Raw genomic sequence first — 24246 nt, 5'->3', positions numbered from 1 at the left:
GCCCAGCTATTTTTTTGTTGCAGTTTGGCCAGGGCCAGGCTCAAACACACCCCACTCACTGAGCCACAGGCGCTGCCCTGTCATAAGGCTCTTGATTTACTCTGATAACTATCTTAACATTTACTATACAAATAATTACTTCCAGAAACTTTCTCTGAGAATGTTTGCTTGATTACATAAACTTCATTTTGTTTAGGGGGAAAAGTTTATAGTGGAATTAAGAGAAATCGCTGATCCACCAATTCCACTTCTAGGTACATATACAAAGGCATTGAAACCAGCATGTCAAAGAAATTCTGTGCTCTTATGTTCATCAAAGCATTATTCACAATAATCAAGTTATGAAAATAGCTTAAGTGCCCATGAATGGATGAATGGACTTTTAAAATATGATACACTGACATAATGGAATTATATTCAGCTTTTTATTTATTTATTTTTTTTTGAGACAGAGTCTCACTATGTCGCCCTCAGTAGATGCTGTGGTGTCACAGCTCACAGCAACCTCAAACTACTGGACTTAAGCGATTCTCTTGCTTCAGCCTCCCCGTAGCTGGGACCACAGGCGCCCACCACAACGCCCTCCTATTTTTTGTTGCAGTTGTCCTTGTTGTTTGGCTGGCCTGGGCTGAGTTCGAACCCACCACCCTCAGTGTATGTGGCTGGCACCATAACCACTGTGCTACAGGCGCCGAGCCTAAATCGCATATATTTTAAAATAGCTAAAAGAATGGATTATAAATGTTCTCAACACAAGCCAATAAATCTGTGGTAATAGGTATGTTAATTAGCATAATTGAGTCATTCCATTATGTATATACCAGCCTTAAATACATTGAAAGGTCACAGTGTACCTCATAAATATACACAATTATTATGTCAATTAAAAATAAAATAAAACCCAAAAAGAGAGAAAGAAATAGCTAAGTTTATTAGTAAAAAGTTTATTATTAAAAGTTTAGTCATTCTAATACTTGGATTATAAGCATGATTTAATAGGATTCATTGAGAACAATTCTTTTTCATTTTTTTCCCTACACTAATATATAAAAGGTTAGCTTAAGCATTAGGTCACATTTATCTATGATTCTAAACAAGTCCATGCAAGAAGAAACAAATTGCTTAACTAGTAGCAAATGAAAAATTTGACTTACCTTATGACATAAAGTATTGGGAAAAATGGTCTTTGATCCCTAAGCCAAGAGATGAAAGCTATTGTTCTGGCAGATTCTGCTGTATTAAGTTGTGGAAGGTCTGTCTGTTAAATAAAAACAACAATATCCAACTTATTCTAATCATATCTGTAATGTATGATCACAGTACTTACCAAATTTTATTTTTATTTATTTATTTTTTTGAGATAGAGTATCACTTTGTCACCCTCAGAAGAGTGCTGTGCTGTCACAGCTCACAGCAACCTCAAACTCTTGGGCTCAAGCGATTCTCTTGCCTCAGCCTCCCGAGTAGCTGGGACTACAGGCACCCACCATAACACCCAGCTATCATTAGAGGTGAGGTCTGGCTCTGGCTCAGGCTGGTCTTGAACCCATAAGGCTCAGGCAATCCACATACTTCCGCCTCCCAGAGTGCTAGGATTATAGGCCTGAGCCACCTCTCCTGGCTTACAGTACTTACCAAATTTTAACACGTACATGATTACCTGGTGATCTTGTTGAACTGTACATGTTGATTGAGGAGGTTTGGGGAAGGGCCTAATAATCAACTGATTTATTCAGCTAATTATTGCAAATACGACAAGTTCTTGTTTACTCATTACTTAAAATGCTTAGTCATTTAAATCCAGTAGCTTTGCTCAACATCTGAAAATTAGTGCTTATCCTAGTTATATTGACATAGATATGTCTTTTAAATACCATATAAATTCTTTTTTTTTTCCATACAAATTCTTTAATGACATCTATGAAGGGAGTCATAGAACCCATCAGTATAAAACACATCAATATGAAACATATCAATATGAAAAAGTGATGAAATTAGGGCTAGGTGTGATGCCTCAAGCCTATAATCCTAGCACTCTGGGAGGCCGAGGTGGGTGGATTGCTTGAGTTTGAGACCAGCCTGAGCAAAAAAGAGACCCTGTCTCTACTAAAAATAGAAAAACAAAGGCAAGAGGATCCCTTAAGCCTAAGAGTTGGTGGTTGCTATGAGCTATGATGCCACAGCACTCTACCCAGGGTGACAGCTTGAGACTCTGTCTCAAAAAAAAAAAAAGGTGATGAAATTAAATCAGTGTAAAATTAGATACAAATCGATAATAGGGACTAAAAAATATGACACACTGAGGGTGGCACCTGTGGCTCAGTGGTTAGGGTGCCAGCCCCATATACTGAGGGTGGCGAGTTCGAACCCAGCCCCAGCTAAACAGCAACAACAATAAAAATAAAATAAATTAAAAATATGACACTAAATAAGCACATCTATTATAATTAATTCTTACTTTAGACCAGACATGACTATAATCCCTACCAGTCTGAGAGGCTGAGGCAGGTAGATTGCTTGAGCTCAGGAGTTCAAGACCAGAGTGTCAAAGAGCAAGATCTCATCTCTGCTAAAAACAGAAAAACTAGACTAGTGTAGTGGCACACGCTTGTAGTTCCAGCTACTTGGGAGGCTGAAGAAAGAGTGCTGCTCAAGCTCAAGGGTTTGAGGTTGCTGTGAGCTGTGATGCCACAGCACTCTACCCAGGGTGGCAGAGTGAGACTCTGTCTGAAAAAAATAAATGCATAAATAAAAATAAAAATTAATGCTAACATTATAATTCAAAACTTCCCAAATACTATATTTAATTTCACAAGTGCTTTCTTGTGGATAACTTCAATTGCTCCTCCATAAAAGAGTGCTGTGCTGTCACAGCTCATAGAAACCTCAAATTCTTGGGCTCAAACAATCCTCTTGCTTCAGCCTCACAAGTAGCTGAGACTACAGGCACCCACAACAATGGCTTGGCTATTTTTAAAGACAGGGTCTTGCTCTTGCTCAGGCTGGTCTCAAACCCATAAGCTCAGGCAAACTGCTTTGCTTCAGCCACCAAGAGTGTTAGGATTACATGTGGCAGCCACTTTGCTTGGCCAGAGCCGGCTATTTTTTTTTTTTTTTTTTTTTACAGATAGAGTCTCACTTTATCACCCTCAGTAGAGTGCTGTGGCGTCACACAGCTCACAGAAATCTCCAACTCCTGGGCTTAGGTGATTCTCTTGCCTCAGCCTCCGGAGTAGCTGGGACTACAGGCGCCTGCCACAACGCTGGCTATTTTTTTGTTACAGTTTGGCCTGGACTGGGTTTGAACCTGCCACCCTAGGTATATGGGGCCAGTGCCCTACTCACTGAGCCACAGGCACCACCCAACCCAGCTATTTTTTTAGAGATGGGGTCTGGCTCTTGCTCAGGCTGGTCTCGCAACTTAAGAGCTCAAGCGATCTACAACCTTGGTCTCACAGAGTACTGGGATTACAGGCCTGTGCTAAAAAAAGCATTCCTATTATTTTATTATATTTTTTTGAGACACAGTCTAACTCTGTCAACCTGGGCAGAGTGGAGTGGTGTCACAGTACACAGCACTCTCAAACTCTTGGGCTCAAGTGATCCTCCTGCCTCAACCTCCTTAATAGCTGGGACTATAGATGACTGCCACAACACCTGGCTAGTTTTCCTATTTTTTTTTTTAGTAGAGATAGAGTCTTGTTCTTGCTCAGGCTGGTCTTGAACTCAGAAGCTCAAGTAATCCACCCACCTTAGCTTCCCAGAGAGCTAGGATGACATGGGGAGGCTGGCCTTATTATTTTACAAATGAGGCTATTTAGTGACTTGTCCAAATCAAATAGCTAGTGATATATTCCATCATTACTTTCTTCAATAGTCAATATTAATTCAACTTGCATTGGCCACCTTTCATTGCTAGGTACACCAGTGTAGCAATGAGTTTAGTTCTTACTTCAAAGCAATTTATTTTTATTGAGACAGAGTGTCACTTTGTCACCCTTGGCAGAGTGCCGTAACGTCATAGCTCAGAGCAATCTCCAATTCATGGGCTAAAGTGATTCTCTTGCCTCAGCCTCCCAAGTAGCTGAGACTACAGGCACCCACACAACTGCCCAGCTATTTTTAGAGGCGGGGTCTTTTGTTCAGGGTGGTCTCAAAGCTATGAGCTCAGGGCAATCCATCCACCTTGGCCTCCCAGAGTACTAGGATTACAGGCATAAGCCACCATGCACACCGTCAAAGCAGTTTAATAGCAGTATTTGTTTATTTATTTATTTATTTTTTTGTAGAGACAGAGTCTCACTTTATCGCCCTCCGTAGAGTGCTATGGCGTCACACGCCTCACAGCAACCTCCAGTTCCTGGGCGATTATCTTGCCTCAGCCTCCCAAGTAGCTGGGACTACAGGCACCCGCCACAAAGCCTGGCAATTTTTTTGTTGCAGTTCGGCAGGGGCCAGCTTTGAACCCACCACCCTCAGTATATGGGGCCAGCACCCTACTCACTGAGCCATAGGCACTGCCCTATATATATATATATTTTTTTCTTTTTTTGCTAGAGACAGAGCCTTACTTTGTTGCCCTCGGTAGAGTGCTGTTGCATCACAGCTCACAGCAACCTCCAGCTCTTGGGCTTAGGCGATTCTCTTGCCTCAGCCTCCAGAGTAGCTGGAACTACAGGCACCTGCCACAACACCTGGCTATTTTTTGTTGCAGTTTGGCCGGGGCCAGGTTTGAACCTGCCACCCTTGGTATATGGGCTGGCGCCCTACTCACTGAGCCAGAGCCCTACTCACTCAGCCACAGACGCCACCCTAAAAGCAGTTTAAAAAACCCAGCCAAAGAACAAGAAATCACTTGAAGCTCAGTGAGTAGGGTGTTGGCCACATACACCAAAGCTGGCACGTTCGAGCCTGGCTACGGCCTGCTAAACAATGACAACTGCAACCAAAAAATAGCTGGGCATTATGGCGGGCACCTGTAGTCCCAGCTACTTGGGAGACAGAGACAAGAGAATCACTTAAGCCCAGTAGTTTTAGGTTGCTGTGAGCTGTGACATCACAGCACTCTACTGAGGGCAACATAGTGAGACCCCATCTCAAAAAAAAAGAAAAAAAAAAAAAAAAAAAAAGAAGTCACTTGCCATAAAAGAACCAAAAAATGCCAAAACATCACACTGATTGTGAATCTCAGGGAAAAAAGAAAAGCCAAAGCACTGTATTGAGTAGTTTGCAGCAAACTACTTTTTTTGGTCATTAACTAACTTAATTGCCTTACATACTTAGCAACAGATTAAGTATGCCAAGTAATCCGAAGAATGCCATAAAAAATAGAGTACTTTCAGTTCCAAGACAAACATAATTTGTAGAACATTTTTTGTTTGTTTGTTTTAGAGACAGAGTCTCATTTTATTGCCCTGGGTAGAATGCCATGGCATCACAGCTCATAGCAACCTCCAACTCCTGGGCTTAGGCCATTCTCTTGCCCCAGCCTCTCGAGTAGCTGGGACTACAGGCTCCTGCCACAATGCCCAGCTGTGTAGGAACATTTTCTCTTTTGGAAAAATTTTTAGTCTTATTTTCTGATTTTAAATGGCATATTCATGTTCTCCCATCTTTGAAATGCCCATTCAATCTACTATAATTAAAAAGTCTTACCATAGGCTGTGGAATCGATGCATAGTTTTGAACTCCTAGAACTTGGCTGAGAAAATTATGTGCACAATTTTTTCCAACCCAAAGCATCAGTACCTGGGGACAGGAATAAAATTATTCTGAGATGTAGCATAATGCTAATTCTGCTGATTTGCCTTTACCACTAAGTTTGTTTTAAAACAGTAGTTCTCAACCATCCTAATGCTGAGACCCTTTAATACAGTTCCTCATGTTGTGGTGACTCCCAACCATAAAATTATTTTCGTTGCTACTTCATGAAGTAGCATGAGGAACTGTATTAAAGGGTCACAGCATTAGGAAGGTGAAGAACCATTGTTTTAAAAGATCAAAAGGATGAGTAGGTCCAGTGAGATTGTACAACCTTAAACTGGATAAATAATAATTAGTATTTACTATGATGAGACATTTTATGCTTGGCATGAACAAGGAGGCTGTGGATGGACAAATGTGGATTACATTTCTTTTTTTTTTTGTAGAGACAGAGTCTCACTTTATGGCCCTTGATAGAGTGCCGTGGCCTCACACAGCTCACAGCAACCTCCAACTCCTGGGCTTAAGAGATTCTCTTGCCTCAGCCTCCCGAGTAGCGGGGACTACAGGCACCCACCACAACTCCCGGCTATTTTTTGTTTGCAGTTTGGCCGGGGCCGGGTTTGAACCCGCCACCCTCGGTATATGCGGCCGGCGCCCTACCGACTAAGGCACAGGCGCCGCCCTGGATGGACAAATTTGCAAACACCTTAGAGCATACTTACACAAACCTAGGTGGTACAGCCTGCTAAACACCTAAGCTATATATATATATATATATAGCCTATTGCTCCTAGGCTACAACCCTGTATAGCATGATACCATACTGAATATTGTAGGCAACTGTAACAGGGAAATATTTGTGTATCTAAATATATCTTAATATAGAAAAGGTACAGTACAAATATGATACTACATATAAAAGATTTTTAAAAGGGGGGACACCTGTATAGGGCACTTATCGATGGAGCTTATAGGACTAGAAGTACAACGGTCAGCGAATAAGTGGTGAGTGAATTTTGGCCTATGACATTACCATACGCTACAACAGACTTTATATTGTAAACATTGTATACTTATGCCACATTAAGTTTATATCTTTTTTTGGGGTTTTTTTTTTGGCTGGGGCTAGGTTTGAACCCGCCACCTCCGGCATATGGGACCGGCGCCCTACTCCTTGAGCCACAGGTGCCACCCCACATTAAGTTTATAAACAAATGTTTTTTGTCATTAATCCTTACCACTGAAGACCACTCAAAATAATTAAACTTAGCTTCATATAACTTTTTACTTTATAAACTTTAATATTCTTTTTTTTTTTTTTTAGAGACAGAGTCTCACTTTATGGCCCTTGGTAGAGTGCCATGGCATCACAGCTCACAGCAACCTCCAACTCCTGGGCTTAAGCGATTCTCTTGCCTTAGCCTCCTGAGCAGCTGGGACTACAGGCACCCACCACAACGCCCGGCTATTTTTTGGTTGCAGTTCGGCAGGGGCCGGGTTTGAACCCACCACCCTCAGTATATGGGGCCGGCACCTTACCGACTGAGCCACAGGCGCCGCCCTAAACTTTAATATTCTTTAACTTTTGAGTCTTTTGTAGTAACACTTAGCTTAAAATACAAATATACAGCTATACAAAAATATTTTGTTTTTGGTTTTTTATTTTATTTTTTTTGAGACAGACCCTCAAGCTGTCACCCTGGATAGAGTGCTGTGGCATTACAGCTCACAGCAACCTCCAACTCCTGGGTTTAAGCGATTCTCTTGCCTCAGCCTCCCAAGTAGCTGGGACTACAGGCGCCCACCATAACACCTGGCTAGTTTTTGGTTGTAGTTGTCATTGTTGTCTGGCAGGCCCAGGCTGGATTCAAACCCATCAACTCTGGTGTATGTGGCTGGCACCTTAGCTGCTTCACCTACGGGCACCGAGCCAATATTTTCTTTCTTTATATTCTTATTCTAAAAGCCTTTCTGACCAGCCTGAGCAACAGCAAGACTCTGTCTCTATAAAAATAGCCAGGTGCTGTAGTGGGCACCTGTAGTCCCAGCTACTTGGGAGGCTGAGGCAAGAGGATCACTTGAGCCCGAGAGTTGGAGGATGCTGTGAGCTATGACACTATGGCACTCTGTAAAAAGTAAAATAAAACCTTTTTTTGTATTTTTAAACTTTTTATTATTCTTTTACTTTTTCAACATTTTTTGTTAAAAACTAAGACACAGGGCCGGGGGTGGTAGTTTCACGCTTGTAATCCTAGTACTCTGGGAGGCTGAGGCAGGTGAATAGCTTGAGCTCACGGGTTTGAGACCAGCCTAAGTAAAAAAGCAAGACCCCTTCTCTATTAAAAAAAAATAGAAAAAACTGAGGCAAGAGGATGGCTTGAGTCCAAGTTGGAGGTTGCCGTGAGCTATGATGCCATAGCACTCTGCCCAGGGCAACAGCTTAAGATTCTGTCTCAAAGGAAAAAATAAAAATAAAAAAATAAAGAGCTTGGCACCTGTAGCACAGTGGTTATAACGCCAGGCACATATATCGAGGCTGGAAGGTTCAAATCCAGCCCAGGCCAGCTAAACAACAATGACAACAAAAAATAGCTAGGCATTGTGGTGAGTACCTGTACTCCCAGCTACTTGGGAGGCTGAGGCAAGAGAATAGCTTAAGGTCAGGAGTTTGAGGTTGGTATGAGCTGTGATGCCATGGCACTCTACCAGTGCGACATAGTGAGACTGTCTCAAAAAAGAAAAAAAAAAAAAAAGGCTCAGCGCCCGTAGCACAGTGGTTATGGTGCCAGCCACATACACCTAGGCTGATAGGTTCGAAACCAGCCCAGGGCTGCTAAACAACTGCAAGAAAAAATAGCTGGGCGTTCTGATGGGCGCCTGTAGCCCCAGCTACTTGGGAGGCTGAGGCAAGAGAATCACTTAAGCCCAAGAGTTTGAGGTTGCTGTGAGCTGTGAAGCCATAGCACCCTATCGTGAGGGCAACATAGTAAGAGTCTGTCTCAAAAAACAAACAAAAAAAATTAAAACACACACACGTTACCCTAGACCTATACAGGGTCAAGATCATATCATTATCTTCTTCTTTTTTTTTTGAGACAGAGCCTCAAGCTGTCACCCTGCGTAGAGTGCCGTGGCATCACAGCTCACAGCAACCTCCAAACTCCTTGGCTCAAGCAATTCTCCTGCCTCCGCCTCCCAAGTAGCTGGGACTACAGGCGCCTGCCACAATGCCTGACTATTTTTTGATTGCAGCCATCATTGTTTTTTGGCGGGCTGGGGCTGGATTCCAACCCACCAGCTCAGGTGTATGTGGCTGGCGCCTTAGCCGCTTGAGCCACAGGCTGAGCCCATATCATTACCTTCTATTTCTACATCTTGTCCAAACGGGAGGTCCTCAGAGACAATAACCTATGCAGCTGTCATCTCCTCTGATAACAAAGCCTACCACCTTCCTCAAGAACCTGCCTGAGGCTATTTTACAGATAACTTTTTTTGTTCTTTTTTCACACAGAGTTTCATTATGTCGCCCCCAGTAGAGTGCCGTGGGGTCTCAGCTCACAGCAACCTCAAACTCTCGGACTCAAGTGATTCTCTTGCCTCAGTCTTCCAAGTAGCTGGCACTATAGGTACCCACCACAAAGCCCAGCTATTTTTTTGTTCTTGCCATTGTTGTTTAGTAGGCCTGCACCGGGTTCAAACCCACCAGCCCTGGAGTATGTGGCCAGCGCCCTAACCACTGAGCTACAGGTGCCAAGCCAGTTAACTTTTTGAGAGAGAGAGTCTCACTCTGTTCCCCTGGATAGAGTGCCATGGTATCATCATAGTTCATAGTAGCCTCAAACTCCTGGGCTCAAGTGATCCCCTTGCCTCAATTTTCCTACTTTTAGTAGAGACAGGGTCTTGTTCTTGTTCAGGTTAATCTCCAACTTCTTGCTCAAGCAATCCACTCACCTTGACCTCCTAGAGTGGAGGATTACAGGTGTGAGCCACCAGTGCCATGAAGTCATAGTTCACAGCAACCTCAAACTCTTGGGGCCCAAGACCTCTATTTCCTCAGTCTCTGGAGAAGCTAGGACTATAGGTGCCTGACACAATGCCTATAGATATTTTTTTAGAAATGGGGTCTCACTCTTGCTCAGGCTGGTCTCAAATTCCTGAGCACAGTCAATCCACCCTCCTCAGCCTACCAGAGTGCTAGGATTACAATTGTGAGCGACCGTGCCTATTTTATTATTGTTGTTGTTGTTGAGACAAGGTTCCTCTCTGTTTCCCAGGCTAGCTCATTATAATGTCAAACTCCTGGACTTCAGCAATTCTCCTGCCTCAGCCTCTTATGTATGGGTGCAGGCCATCACACACTGGCTTAAGTTTTTCTACTTTTAGTAGAGACGGGGGTCTTGCTCTTGATCAGGCTGGTCTTAAACTACTGACCTCTCAAGTGATCTTCCAGTCTTGGCCTCCCAGAGTGTTTGCATTATAGGCATAAGCTACCAGGTCTGGCCAACTTTTTTTTCTTTAATAAGTATAAGGAGTAGGGCACTCGTCCCATATGCCAGAGGTGACGGGTTCAAACCCAGCCCCAGCCAAACACCACACACACACAAAAAAAATAAGTATAAGGAGTATACTCTAAAATAATGACAAAGTGTATAGCATGGTAACAACAAGTTGATAGAAATTTTTGAGCTCTATCATAAACTTATGGAACTGCCATTCTATAATATAAGTGATCCACTGTTGACCAAAATGTCATTATGTAATACATGATTATATATAGGTTAAAGAGTGTGTCAACTATTTAGGAAGAATATTATTATAGGGAATAAAACCAAATACTAAAATGGTCTAGTAGTATGCAGTGAGAAGGGTCAGAGTAAATCAAAATACTCACAGAGCCTGCATCCATGAGGAAAGCTCCATCTCTACTCAGCTTCTCCACTGAAAGCTGAAGAATAGGGGGTTGCGGTATGGTTTTATCACTGATGTTGAGTGCTCCCTGAGGAATTAAAACATTAAGTTTTAGATACAGGTACTAGAAAGTCACAATTAGCAACAACAAAAAAATGAATGTTACCTCTTAACATGCCTGTAATCCTAGCATTCTGGGAGGCAAATGCAGGTGGATTGCCCTGAGCTCACAGGTTCTAGACCTGCCTGAGCAAGAGTGAGACCCCATCTCTAAAAATAGCTGGGCATTGTGACAAGCACCTATAGTCCCAGCTACTTGGGAGGCTGAGGCAATACAATATCTTAAACCTAAGAGTTGGAGGTTGCTATATGAGCTATGATGCCAGAGCACTCTGAGGGGGACAAAGTCAGACTCTGTCTTAAGCAAAAAAAAAAAAAAAAAAAAAAAAGAGGGCGGCACCTGTGGCACAGTGAGTAGGGTGCCAGCCCCATATGCTGAGGATGGCAGGTTCCGACCCAGCCCCGGCCAAACTGCAACAGAAAAATAGCCGGGCGTTGTGGCGGGCGCCTGTAGTCCCAGCTGCTCTGGAGGCTGAGGCAAGAGAATCGCATAAGCCCAAGAGTTAGAGGTTGCTGTGAGCCGTATGATGCCATGGCACTCTACCCGAGGGCGGTACAGTGAGACTCTGTCTCTACAAAAAAAAAAAAGAAAAGAAAAGCTGGCTCAGCACCTATAGCTCAAGTGGCTAAGGGGCCAGCCACATACACCTGATCTGGAGGGTTCAACTCCAGCCTGGCCTGCCAAACAACAATGACAACTACAACCAAAAAAAAAAAAAAAAAAAAATAGCCGGTCATTGTGACGGACGTCAGTAGTCCCAGCTACGTGGGAGGCTGAGGCAAGAGAATTGCTTAAGCCCAGGAGTTGGAGGTTGCTGTGAGCTGTAAAGCCACGGCACTCTACCCAGGGTGACAGCTTGAGGCTCTGTCTCAAAAAAAACCACATTTAACTTCTGATCTTACCTACTGGTTTTTTGTTTGTTTGTTTGTTTGTTTGTTTGTTTTTAGACAGAGACTTACTATGTCACCCTTGGTAGTGTCATGAAGTCACAGCTCACAGCAACCTCAAACTCTTTTTGGCTTAAGTGATTCTCTTGCCTCAGCCTCCTGAGTAGCTGGGACTACAGGCAGCCACCATGACTGGCTATTTTTTTGTTGCAGTTTTGCTGGGGCCAGGTTTGAACCTGCAACCGCAGTATATGGGGCCGGCACCCTACTCACTGAGCCACAGGTGCCTCCAATGAAATATATGTGCTTTTTTTTTGTAGAGACAGGGGAGTCTTATTTTATCGCCCTGGGTAGAGTGCCGTGGCAATACAAAGCTCACAGCAACCTCTAACTCCTGGGCCCAGGCGATTCTCCTGCCTCCAGCCTCCCAGTAAGCTGATACTACAGGCACCTGCCACAATGCCCGGCTATCTTTTTGTTGCAGTTTGGCCAGGGCTGGGCTCAAACCCACCACCCTCGGCATATGGGGCTGGTGCCCCAACCACTGAGCCACAGGCGCCACCCAAAATACATGTTTTAATGAATGCTCACATACAAAGAAATATACCTAATTATAACAATCATATTAATGGTAACGATAGTAATAGTAATAGCTATTTATGGCTTATCTGGTGGCATTATAGCCAGGCATTGTTCTAAAAGCTTTATTTTTATTTATACATATTTTTAAAAGACAGAGTCTCACTTTATCACCCACGGTAGAATGCTGTGGCGTCACAGCTCACAGCAACCTCCAACTCCTGGGCTTAACCTAGTCTCTTGCCTCAGCCTCCCAAGTAGCTGGGACTACAGGTGCCCACCACAACGCCTGGCTAATTTTTGTTGCAGTTTGGCTGGGACTGGGTTCGAACCCACCACCCTTGGAACATGGGGCTAGTGCCCCATTCACTGATCCACAGGCACTGCTATAAAAGCTTTATATATATATATATTATTGTGTAATTCATTTACTGCTGAAAATTACAAAAACATTTCACGCATGTAATCCTACTACTCTGGGAGGCTGTGGCAGGTATACTGCTTGAGATCATGAGTTCCAGACCAACCTGAGCAAAAGACAGACCCTGTCTCTAAAGAAAAAATAGCCAGGTGTTGTGTTAGATGCCTAGAGTCCCAGTTACTCAGAAGGCCGAAGACAGAGGACATTGTAAGCCTAATAGTTTGAGATTGCTGTGAGCTATGATGCCATAGCACTCTACCTAGGGTGACAAAGTGAGACTCTATCTCAAGAAAAAAATAAAAGGCTCAGCACTAGTAGTTCAAGTGGCTAAGGCACCAGCCACATACACCAGAGCTGGCGGGTTCAAATCCAGCCGAGGCCTGCCAAACAACAATGACAAATACAACCAAAAAATAGCAGGGCGTTGTGGCAGGCACCTGTAGTCCCAGCTACTTGGGAGGCTGAGGCAAGAGAATCACTTAAGCCCAGGAGTTTGAGGTTGCTGTGAACTGTTTTGCCATGGCCACTCTACCCAGGGCGACAGCTTGAAGCTCTGTCTCAAGGGAAAAAGAAAAGAGAAGAAATTACTTAATCATGGGGATTCAAACTATATAACCAAGACTAAGTAAAGTAAATAAAACTAATACATAGAAAATCATGGCAGGAGAAAAATATACCTACAAGGGACCCTTATTGCTCTGTATTTCTTTTTCTTATTGTTGGGGATTCATTGAGGGTACAAAAAAAACCAGGTTTCACTGAATGCATTTGTTAGGTAAAGTCCCTCTTACAATTGTGTCTTGCCCCCAAGAGGTATGGTCACACACCGAGACCCCATCCCCCTCTTTCCTTTCCTCTCTCTGCTCTTCCTTTCCCCTACCCCCTCCCTCCTTCTCTCTCTGCTGTCTCCTTCCCCCACTCCCCCACCGTGTACTAGGTCACTAATTGTCCTCATATCAGAATTGAATACATAGGATTCATGCTTCTTTTATTTTTGAAGTTTTTGGCCGGTGTTGGGTTTGAACCCACCACCTCCAGCATATGGGGCCGGTGCCCCTACTCCTTTGAGCCACAGGCACTGCCCATGCTTCCTCCTTTTTTTTTTTTTTTTAGAGACAGAGTCTCATTGTGTCACCCTCAGTAGAGTGCTGTGAAATCACAGCTCACAGCAACCTCCAACTCCTTGGCTTAGGCAATTCTTTTGTCTCAGCCTCCCAAGTAGCTGGGACCACAGGCACCTGCCACAACGCCAGGCCATTTTTTTGTTGCAGTTTGGCTATGGCCAGGTTTGAACCCGCTACCCTCGGTATATGGGTGCCCTCCAGCACCCTCCCCACTGAGCGACAGGCCCTGCCCATGCTTCTCCATTCTTGTGATGCTTTACTAAGAATAATGTATTCTACTTCCATCCAGGTTAATACAAAGAATATAAAGTCTCCATCTTTTTTAATGGCTGCATTCTCATATATACACCACGGCTTGATAATCCATTCCTGGGTTGATGGGCATTTAGGCTTTTCACATTTTGACGATTGTAAATTGAGCTGCGATAAACAGTCTACTGCAAGTGTCCTTATGAAAAAAGGATTTTTTTTCCTTCTAGGTAGATGCCCAGTAATGGGATTGCAGGATCAAATGTGAGATCTAGCTTGAGTTCTTTGAGGGTTCTCCATACTCCCTTCCAAAAAGGTTGTATTCATTTGCAATCCCACCAGCAGTGTAAAAGTGTTCCTTTCTCTCCACATCCATGCCAGCATTTGCAGTTTTAAGATTTTGTGGGCCATTCTTGCTGGGGTTAGATGGTATCTCAGGGTGGTTTTACTTTGGATTTCTAATAATTAGGGATGATGAGCATTTTTTCATAAGTTTGCTAGCCATTCATCTGTCTTTAGAGAAGGTTCTATTCATTTCTCTTGCCCTTGATATATGGGATTGTTGGCTTTTTTCATGTGAATTTGAGTTCTCTATAGATCCTAGTTATCAAGCTTTTGTCTGATTCAAAATATGCAAATATCCTTTCCCATTGCGTAGGTTGTCTATTTGCTTTGGTTGTCTCCTTAGCTGTACAGAAGCTTTTCAGTTTCATTTGTCTCATCTGTTTATTTTTGTTGTTGCAATTATGAAGTCTTCTTCATAAAGTCTTTACCCAGGCCAACATCTTCCAGTGTTTTTCCTATGCTTTGAAGATTTTTATCATTTCACGCCTTAAATTTAAGTCCTTTATCTATTTTGAATCAATTTTTGTGAGTAGAGAAAGGTGCAGGTCCAGGTTCAGTCTTTTACATGTTGATATCCAGTTCTCCCAGCACCATTTATTGAATAGGGAGTCTTTTCCCCAGTGTATGTTCTTGTATGGTTTATCAAAGATTAGGTGGTTGTAAGATGTTAGTTTCATTTCCTAGTTTTCTATTAGATTCCAAATGTCTATGTCTCTATTTTTGTGCCAGTACCATGCTGTCTTGACCACCATGGCCTTGTAGTACAACCTAAAATCTGATATGCTGATGCACCCAGCTTTGTTTTTATTACTAAGAACTGCCTCAGCTATACAGGGTTTTTCTGGTTCCATACAAAACGAAGAATCATTTTTTTCCAACTTCTGAAAGTAGGATGTTGGTGTTTTAACAGGGATGGCATTGAATCAGTAAATTGTTTTGGGAAGTACAGACTGTACTATTTTCTTTTTGAGACAGAGTCTCACTATGTCACCCTCAGTAGAATGCCGTGGTGTCACAGCTCACAGCAACCTCAAACTCTTGAGCTTAAGCGATTCTCTTGCCTCAGCCTCCCAAGTAGCTGGGACTACAGGTGCCCGCCACAGTGCTTGGCATTTTTTTGTTGTAGCTGTTATTGTTGTTTAGCAGGCTTGGGCCAGGATCCAACCCATCATCCCTGGTGTATGTAGCCCACATCCTATCCACTGAGCTACGGGCACCGCCCAATTGCTCTGTACTTTCAACATACTTCCTTCCTACACTCCCCACTGTTTGAGAGATCAAGAGGTTTTTTTTGTTTTGTTTTTTTGTTTGTTTCTTTTTTGAGACAGAGTCTCATTATGTCGCTCTCAGGAGAGTACTGTATGGTACAGCTCACAGCAACCTCAAACTCTTGGGCTTAAGCAATTCTCTTGCCTCAGCCTCTGAAGTAGCTGGGACTACAGGTGCCTGTCACAACGCCCAGCTATTTTTTTTTGTTGCAGTTGTCATTGCTGTTTAGCAGGCCCAGGCCAGGTTCGAACCGGCCAGCCTCAGTGTATGTGCTTGCACTATAACCACTGAGCTAAAGGGCGCTAAGCTGAGATCAGTTCTTTTCATTTCAGTTATAATACTGTAGCTCTCTCAGGGGGCTATTAATTACAGTACTTTAAGACCTCTGGCCTTGGGGTCGCGCCTGTGGCTCAGCTGGTAAGACGCCAGCCCCATATACTGAGGGTGGTGGGATTGAAACCCAGCCCCGGCCGAACTGCAATAAAAAAAAAAAAAAAACCATCTGGGCATTGTGGTGGGCGCCTGTAGTCCCAGCTACTTGGGAGGCTGAGGCAAAGGAATCGCCTAAGCCCAGGAGTTGGAGGTTGCTGTGAGCTGTGACACCACATCAAGGACAATAAAGTGAGACTGTGTCTCTAAAAAAAAAGACCTCTGGCCTTGGAAAATGTGAGGAGCGTAAGACAGACTATAACCAAGTACAGCCAATCAGAAATTCTGCCTTAAAGTTTTCTAATGCGAACTGTAAAAATGAAAGCTTTATCTTTCTCAGATAGTGAAGAGCTACTTAGCTCTGTTTTCTAGTCTTGTACAGAACACTGAACAGAAACAATGAAACTGATGTAAAATAAATAAGTCTTTGAATCCTAGGTTTTAGTAGAGTCCAAGTCTACATCATTCCTTGCCTTTCCAACAGTTTATTTATTTACTGATACAGAATTTCACTTTGTTGCCCTTGGTAGAGTGCCCTGGCATCATAGCTCACTGCAACTTCAAACTCTTGGGTTCAAGTGATTCTCTTGCCTAAGCCTCCCAGGTAGCTGGAACTATAGATGCCCACCACAACATCCGGCTAGTTTTAGAGATGGGGACTGACTCTTGCTCAGGTTGGTCTTGAACTCATGAGCTCAGGCAGTCCACTCTCCTAGGCCTCCCAAGTGCTGGGATTACAGGTGTAACCCACCTCGCCTGGCCAATATTCTTATTTTTTAATGTGATTAAAAGATAAACCCAGGTCATTGAACTTATCAAACAGGATTGACCTTGAGTTATTTTTGTGATACAAAATTAATAAACTTTTCATTTGATAAAAATTTACCTCAAATTTCTTTTTTTTTTTTTGGCCGGGGCTAGGTTTGAACCCACCACCTCTGGCATATGGGACCGGCGCCCTACTCCTTGAGCCACAGGCGCCGCCCAAAAATTTACCTCAAATTTCATAGGCAGTTTCTCCTTTATATATTCACGGTAACATAAATTTTTTTTTTTTTACTGAGACCGAGTTTCACCTTGTCACCCTCAGTAGAGTGCAGTGGTGTCATAGCTCACAGCAACCTCAAACTCTTAGGCTCAAACAATTCCCTTGCCTCAGCCTCCCTAGTACCTGGGACTATAGGTGCCTGCCACAAAGCCTGGCTATTTTGTTTGTTTGTTTAGTAGCCCCGTAGCATATGGCCAGCTCCCTAAGCACTCAGCTACGAGCTCCCCATATCTTAAATTCTTTAAACATTAAAAGGTTTTTATTTTGTTTTGTTTGTTTGTTTTTTGTGGTTTTTGGCTGGGGCTGGGTTTGAACCCGCCACCTCCAGCATATGGGACCAGCGCCCTACTCCTTGAGCCACAGGCGCCGACCTTGTTTTGTTTTGAGGCAGAGTTTCACTTTGTCACCCTTGGCAGAGTGTCATGACGTCACAGCTCACAGTAACCTCAAACTCATGGGCTCAAGCAATTCTCTTGCCTCAGTCTCCCGAGTAGGTGGGATTATAGGCACCCGCCACATCGCCCGGCTATAAACTTTGAAAAGTTTTTAACCAGAATATCATTTCTAACATATGTATCTTAACTTGATCACAATTTTAGAAAGAAAAATTATGATTTAAAATTTTCACGTTTGTGATTTTAGTTTAAAGGCAAATAATGTTCCCAGCTGCTTGGGAGGCAAAGGCAAGAGAATCACCTAAGCCCAGGAGTTGGAGGTTGCTGTGAGTTATGTGACACCATGGCACTCTACCGAGGGCGATAAAGTGAGACTCTGTCTCTACAAAAAAAAAAAAAGAAGAAGGCAAATGATGTTTATAATTATAATAGTTATTTTTTTTTTTGAGACAGAGCCTCAAACTGTCACCCTGGGTAGAGTGCCGTGGCATCACAGCTCACAGCAACCTCCAACTCCTGGGCTCAAGTGATTCTCTTGCCTCCACCTCCCAAGTAGCTGGGACTACAGGTGCCGCCACAACGCCCAGCTATTTTTTGGTTGCAGCCAACATTGTTGTTTGGTGAGCCCGGGCTGGATTTGAACCTGCCAGCTCAGGTGTATGTGGCTGGTGCCTTAGCCACTTGAGCCACAGGCACTGAGCCATTAGTTATTATTATACATATGTGTATATTTAGTTATTACTAGTTATTTTTTTTCTTTAATTCAAGGACACGGTAACATTGAACTTGGGCATTCAGATGTAATTTCGCTTTCAGGTTATTACTTTCAAATCAATTTGTTTAAACAAATACATATATGAATAGGTTGCTCTCGTCAATTTAACAATCTCCTCATTTTTTATATCTGATCTAGAGACTGTGTCCTAGGGACTTCTATAAAGGTACTGTTTTTAGGACCATCCCTATACCAAAATTCCTTTAGAAAAAGATTCACAGACTTATGAAAGAAATAAAGCTTTAAATAACAAACTTTCTCAATTTCTGTACTGGATTGACAATAATTAGGCTTATAAAATTCCAAATAAAAGCCACTAAAAAAAGGCACCAATCTTACCTCATCTGACAGATTGTCAACTCTATACAAACTGGGATGAGTTGTCAGCATAAGGTATACCAAGGGCTGATTTTTCACTTGACACATGGCAAAAATGCGTTCATCCAGACGTGCATTTGTCCCAGTCTGGAATGATTTCTGTAACAAAAAACAACAAAAAAGTCCCATTTATCTTTAAAAAGATATTAAAAATATACACAAAACTTTGTAAATGTCAGTTGTTAAAAGAGTATCTTTAGACAGAATTCACAAATACACAGTTATTCCTTTTTTTTGAGACAGAATCTCACTTGTCACCCTTGGTAGAGTGCTGTGCTGTTACAGCTCACAGTGATCTCAAACTCCTGGGCTTAAGTGATTCTCTTGCCTCAGTTTCCCAAGTAGCTGGGACTACAGGCATCTGCCACAACGCCAGGCTATTTTTAGAGACAAAGTCTTGCTCAGGCTGGTCTCCCGAGCTCAGGCAATCCATCCACCTCAGCCTCCCAAGTGCTAGTATTACAGGCATGAGCCACTGTGCCTGGCATTTTTAATTTTTTAATTTTTTCTCGTTTGGGATTCAATGAGAGTACAAAGAATCAGGTTACACTGGTTGCATTTGTTAGGTAAATTCCCTCTTATAAATGTGTCCCACCCCCACTGTTACTCTTTTCTTTTTTTTTTTTTACAGAGTCTAAGCTGTCACCCTCTGTAGAGTGCCGTACCATCACAGCTCATAGCAACCTCAAACTCTTGGGCTTAAGCGATTATCTGGCCTCAGCCTCCCAAGTAGCTGGGACTACAGGCACCCACCACAATGCCTGACTATTTTTTTAGTTTGTTTGCTTTTTGGTTGTAGTTGTCATTGTTGTTTGGTAGGCCCAGGCTGGGTTCAAACCTGCCTTCCAGTGTATGTGGTTGGTGCCCTAGCAGCTGAGCCACAGGCACCGAGCCAAACCACTGTTATCCTTTAAAAAATATCTTTTAAGAAATCATATAGATTGGGCACAGTGGCTCACACCTATCATTGTAGCACTCTGGGAGACCAGGCAGGTAGATTGCCTGAGCTCACAGGTTTGAGACCAGCCTGAGCAAGAGTGAGACCCAGTCTCTGTAACAATAGACAAGCATTGTGGCATGCACCTGTAGTCCCAGCTACCCGGGAGGCTGAGGCAAGAGAATCTATTAAGCCCAAGAATTTGAGGTTGCTGTGAACTATGACTCCACGGCACTCTACCCAAGGGTGACAAAGCAAGACTCTGTCCAAAAGATTAAAAAAAAAAAAAAGAAGTCATATAAACCTATTAAATTGTGTTTATAGCTCCACCTAAAACTTTTTTTTTTTTTTGACAGAGCCTCAAGCTGTCAACCTGGATAGAATGCTGTGGCACTGCAGCTCACAGCAACCTCCAAATCCTAGGCTCAAGCAATTCTTCTACTTCCACTTTCCAAGTAGCTGGGACTACAGGCATCCACCACAACGTCTGGCTATTTTTTTTCATTGCAGCCTCATTGTAGTTTGGCGGGCCCCGGCTGGTTTCGAACCTGCCAGCTCAGGTTTATGTGGCTGGCGCCTTAGCTGCTTGAGCCACAGACACTGAGCCCTAAAACTCTTTTTTGTCTCATAAAATAAAGAATCTCACTCAGTTGCCCTGGGTAAAGTGCTATGGTGTCATAGTTCACAGCAGCCTCAAACTCTCAGGCTCAAGTGATCCTCTTGTTTCAGCCTCTGGAATAACTGAGACTACAGGCGCCCATCAGAAGTCTGAGGTAGTTTTTCTAATTTTAGTAGAGATAGGGTTTCACTCTTACCCAGGCTCATTTCAAACTTATTATTTGGGGGGGGGGGGAAGAGTCTCACTATGTCGCCTTCCATAGAATACCATGGCATCACAGCTCATAGCAACCTCAAACTCTCGGGCTTAAGGAATTCTCTTGCGTCAGCCTCCCAAGTAGCTGGGACTACAGGCACCCACTACAACGCCTGGCTATTTTTTGTTGCAGTTGTTATTGTTGTTTAGCTGGCCTGGGTTCGAACTCGCCAGCCTCGGTATATGTGGTGCTATGGACGCTGAGCCCTCATTTCAAACTCTTGAGCTCAAGCAATCCACCCATCTCAGCCTCTGCCTCCCAGAGTTTTAGGAGTACAGGTATGGGACACCACACCCAGCCCCCACCTAGAAGTCTCCAGGAATTAACTCATGGTAAAGTTATTTGACCTCCCTAGAGTCTGTTTCCTAATCAGTGAAATACAACTCAACTAAACATTCTATCAATATAGTGGCAGCGATATAGCAGGGCGCTATGCCTCATGTCTATAATCCTAGCATTTTAGGAGGCCAAAGCAGGTAGACTGCTTGAACGTAGGAGTTGGAGACCAGTCTAAGAGTGAGACCCTGTCTCTATGAAAGAAATAGAAAAATTGAGGCAGGAGGATCACTTGAGCCCAGGAGTTTGAGGTTGCTGTGAGGTATGATTACTCCATGGCACTTTACCCAGGGTGACAGACTCTGTCTCAAAAAAACAAACAAAAAATGAGTAATGAAGCTTGGCGCCTGTGGCTCAAGAGGCTAAGGTGCCAGCACATACACCTAAGCTGGCGGGTTCAAATCCAGCCCAGGCCCACCACACAACAATGACAGCTGCAACCAAAAAATAGCCGGGCGTTGTGGCAGGTGCCTGTAATTCCAGCTACTTGGGAGGCAGAGGCAGGAGAATCGCTTGAGCCCAGGAGTTGGAGGTTGCTGTGAGCTGTGATGCCACAGCACTCTACCCAAGGTGAGAGCTTGAGGCTCTGTCTCAAAAATAAAAAAATAATAAAAAAATAAAAATAAATGAGTAATGAATACTATGAAAAATGGGGGAAAAAATTCCATCTATTTATTTAAAAAATATTTAATGAACATCTATTATATACTAGGAACTGTTCTAGGTGCTAGAAAAATTGATTAATGAAAAACATAAACATCCTTGCCCTCATAGAGCTTATCCTCCTATTAAGGGAGGAATAAATAACAAGTATCTGTGGTATGTCAGTGATACAAGCTATGGAAATAGTGTAGGAGAGAAGAGTTAAGAAAGGGTGTCAGGATGGTATGGGATTAAGAGTGTTGGATATTACATGAGAGATTAGGGAATGCAGGCCTTAGAGAAAGAGCACTTGAGGAAAGACCCAAAAAAAAAAGAGAAGGAATTTTTTTTTTTTTTTTTGTAGAGACAGAGTCTCACTTTACTGCCCTCGGTAGAGTGCCGTGGCATCACACGGCTCACAGCAACCTCCAGCTCTTGGACTTACGTGATTCTCTTGCCTCCCAAGCAGCTGGGACTACAGGCGCCCGCCACAACGCCCAGCTATTTTTTTATTGCAGTTTGGCCGGGGCTGGGTTTGAACCCGCCACCCTCGGCATATGGGGCCGGCGCCCTACTCACTGAGCCACAGGCGCCGCCCAAGAGAAGGATTTTTTTTTTTTTTTTTTGCCATTTTTTGGCCAGGGCTGGATTTGAACCCACCACCTCTGGCATATGGGGCCAGCACCCTACTCCTTTGAGCCACAGGCACCGCCCCCAAGAGAAGGAATTTTTAAACATTAAATCCTTAAGTATTTATGTAATCTCCACGTATTCATATTCAAAAATGGAGACAGGTAATTTGAGTTAAAGAAATTAGAACTGTAGATTCTACAACAATTCCTATTAAAAAGTAGAGGGTTGTCCTTCTTCCCTAGAAAAGATTTATATATACCAGAAACATATGTCCTAAAGTTCATAAAAATATAGACATTAACAAGATGGAGAGCAGTCTGGAATCTGAAGTGTTTCCTCAAGTATTTTCATAACATTCTTTCTCCCTACCTACCGAGACAGGATCTTGCTATGTTGTTCAGGCTGTTCATGAACTCCTGTGCTAAAGCAATCCTCCCACTTTAGTCTCCCAAGTAGCTGAGATTGTAGTTGCATGCCACCATGACTGGCTAACCTGAGCTTTTATTATTATTTTTTAAAATCAGCAATAAAATATAGAGTTGTTAGTAGGAAAATAAGAATTCTTTTTTTTTCTTTTTTTTGAGACTGTCTCATTATGTTGCCCTTGGTAGAGTGCCTTGGTGTCACAGCTCACAGCAACCTCAAACTCTTAGGCTTAAGCGATTCTCTTGCCTCAGTCTCCCAAGCAGCTAGGACTATAGGCACCCGCCACAATGTCCAGCTATTGTTTGGTTGCAGTTGTCATTGTTGTTTAGCAAACCTGGGCTGGGCTCGAACCCACCAGCCCCAGTGGATTTGGCTGGTGCTATAACCACTGAGCTATGGGTGCTGAACCAAGAAAAATTATTATCATTTGAATTTTTGATAACATAACTGATTATTACTTAGTGGAAACCTCTTATAAACCAGGCACTTGGTTTAAATCAGTTGTTTGTAACTTTCTTTGGGTATAACTTCCTCCAAAGTCTAAACACCAAATAATGTTTCCTGTCATCAAAAAATTTAACCAGTGTATTTATTTATACAATACTTAGGGGTTCACAGGATAAAAATACTGGCTTTTGATATTTCATTGGGTTAGTTGTGTTTTTCTTACCTGTTTAAGGAGAGCCAACACAAAAAGTGGGAAAAGCCGCAAAGAAAAAGGAACTAAGAGTCCAGGCTGCTGATTACTTAGGACTGAAGAACGGTAAGCTGAAAGAGAGTCGATGACAGCATTCACTAAAGCATCTCGAGCGTCACTCAGGCTGGCTGTCATAGACCTGTCAACAGCTAATAGAAGTAAGGGTAGGGACAGAAGAGAAATAAGATAGAAGCTTAGTTACTCCACTGTTAAGGATAGAAGAGATAATTTTTAAAAACTATCCTAAGTCCTTGCTCCAATTTATTTATATACAGTGACACAAAACATATAGCTGTTAAAAACACGCTATGGAGAAATGAGCCAACCTCTTCTCCCAAGCCTCAGTTTCCTCATTTGAAAAATGAGAAAGCTGGCCCAGCACATTACGCCTGTAATCCTAGCATTATGGGAGACCAAGGCGGGTGGATAGCTTGAGCTCACAGCTTCGAGACCAGCCTGAGCAAAGAGCAAGACCCCGTCTCTACTAAAAATACAAAAACTGAGGCAAGAGGATCACTTGAGCCCAAGAGTTGGAGGCTGTTGTGAGCTATGACATCAAGGCACTCTATCCAGGGCAACAGCTTGAGACTCTGTCTTAAGAAAAAAAAAAAAAAAAGAAAAAGAAAAATGAGAAAGCTATGTTTTATTAAATATAAGATGTTAACAAAACAGTACACTATTTTGTTTATATATCACTGAAAGAGGAAAAACACTGCAATTAAACATATAAATGCTTTTCTAGGCTCAGCGCTTATAGCTCAGTGGTTACAGCGCCGACCACATACACTAGGGCTGGCGAGTTTAAACTCGGCCCAGGGCTGTCAGACAATAATGACAACTGCAACCAAAAAATGGCCAGGCATTGTGGCAGGCACCTGTGGTCCCAGCTACTTGGGAGGCTGGGGTGGGAAAAAACAAAGTAAAACAAAAAATAACTGTCTAAGAGCTCTTACCATAACTATAAAATAAAAACACTCTGTGATAGAAAAGCTTTTTTTTTTTTTAAGACAGAGTTGTACCATGTTGCCCTTGGTAGAGTGCTGTGGCGTCACAGCTCACAGCAATC

At 43.0% G+C, this 24246-nt stretch overlaps 1 protein-coding gene across 1 annotated transcript in view; it reads right to left on the bottom strand.

Moving 5' to 3' along the window:
* The window catches only part of SEC24A (SEC24 homolog A, COPII coat complex component), a 93665-nt gene that overhangs the window by 4136 nt on the left and 65283 nt on the right, over positions 1 to 24246 (bottom strand). The window contains exons 18-22 of the mRNA XM_053566503.1: positions 23154 to 23329; positions 18596 to 18733; positions 10598 to 10702; positions 5656 to 5748; positions 1155 to 1258 (exon numbers count right to left, since the gene is read on the bottom strand). Of these exons, the coding sequence (XP_053422478.1) occupies positions 1155 to 1258; positions 5656 to 5748; positions 10598 to 10702; positions 18596 to 18733; positions 23154 to 23329 (616 nt within the window). The remainder of the gene's footprint in view (positions 1 to 1154; positions 1259 to 5655; positions 5749 to 10597; positions 10703 to 18595; positions 18734 to 23153; positions 23330 to 24246) is intronic.

This window comes from Nycticebus coucang, chromosome 17, assembly GCF_027406575.1.
Source record: "Nycticebus coucang isolate mNycCou1 chromosome 17, mNycCou1.pri, whole genome shotgun sequence".
NCBI lineage: Eukaryota > Metazoa > Chordata > Mammalia > Primates > Lorisidae > Nycticebus > Nycticebus coucang.
This window is presented reverse-complemented; position numbering and strand designations above follow the sequence as displayed.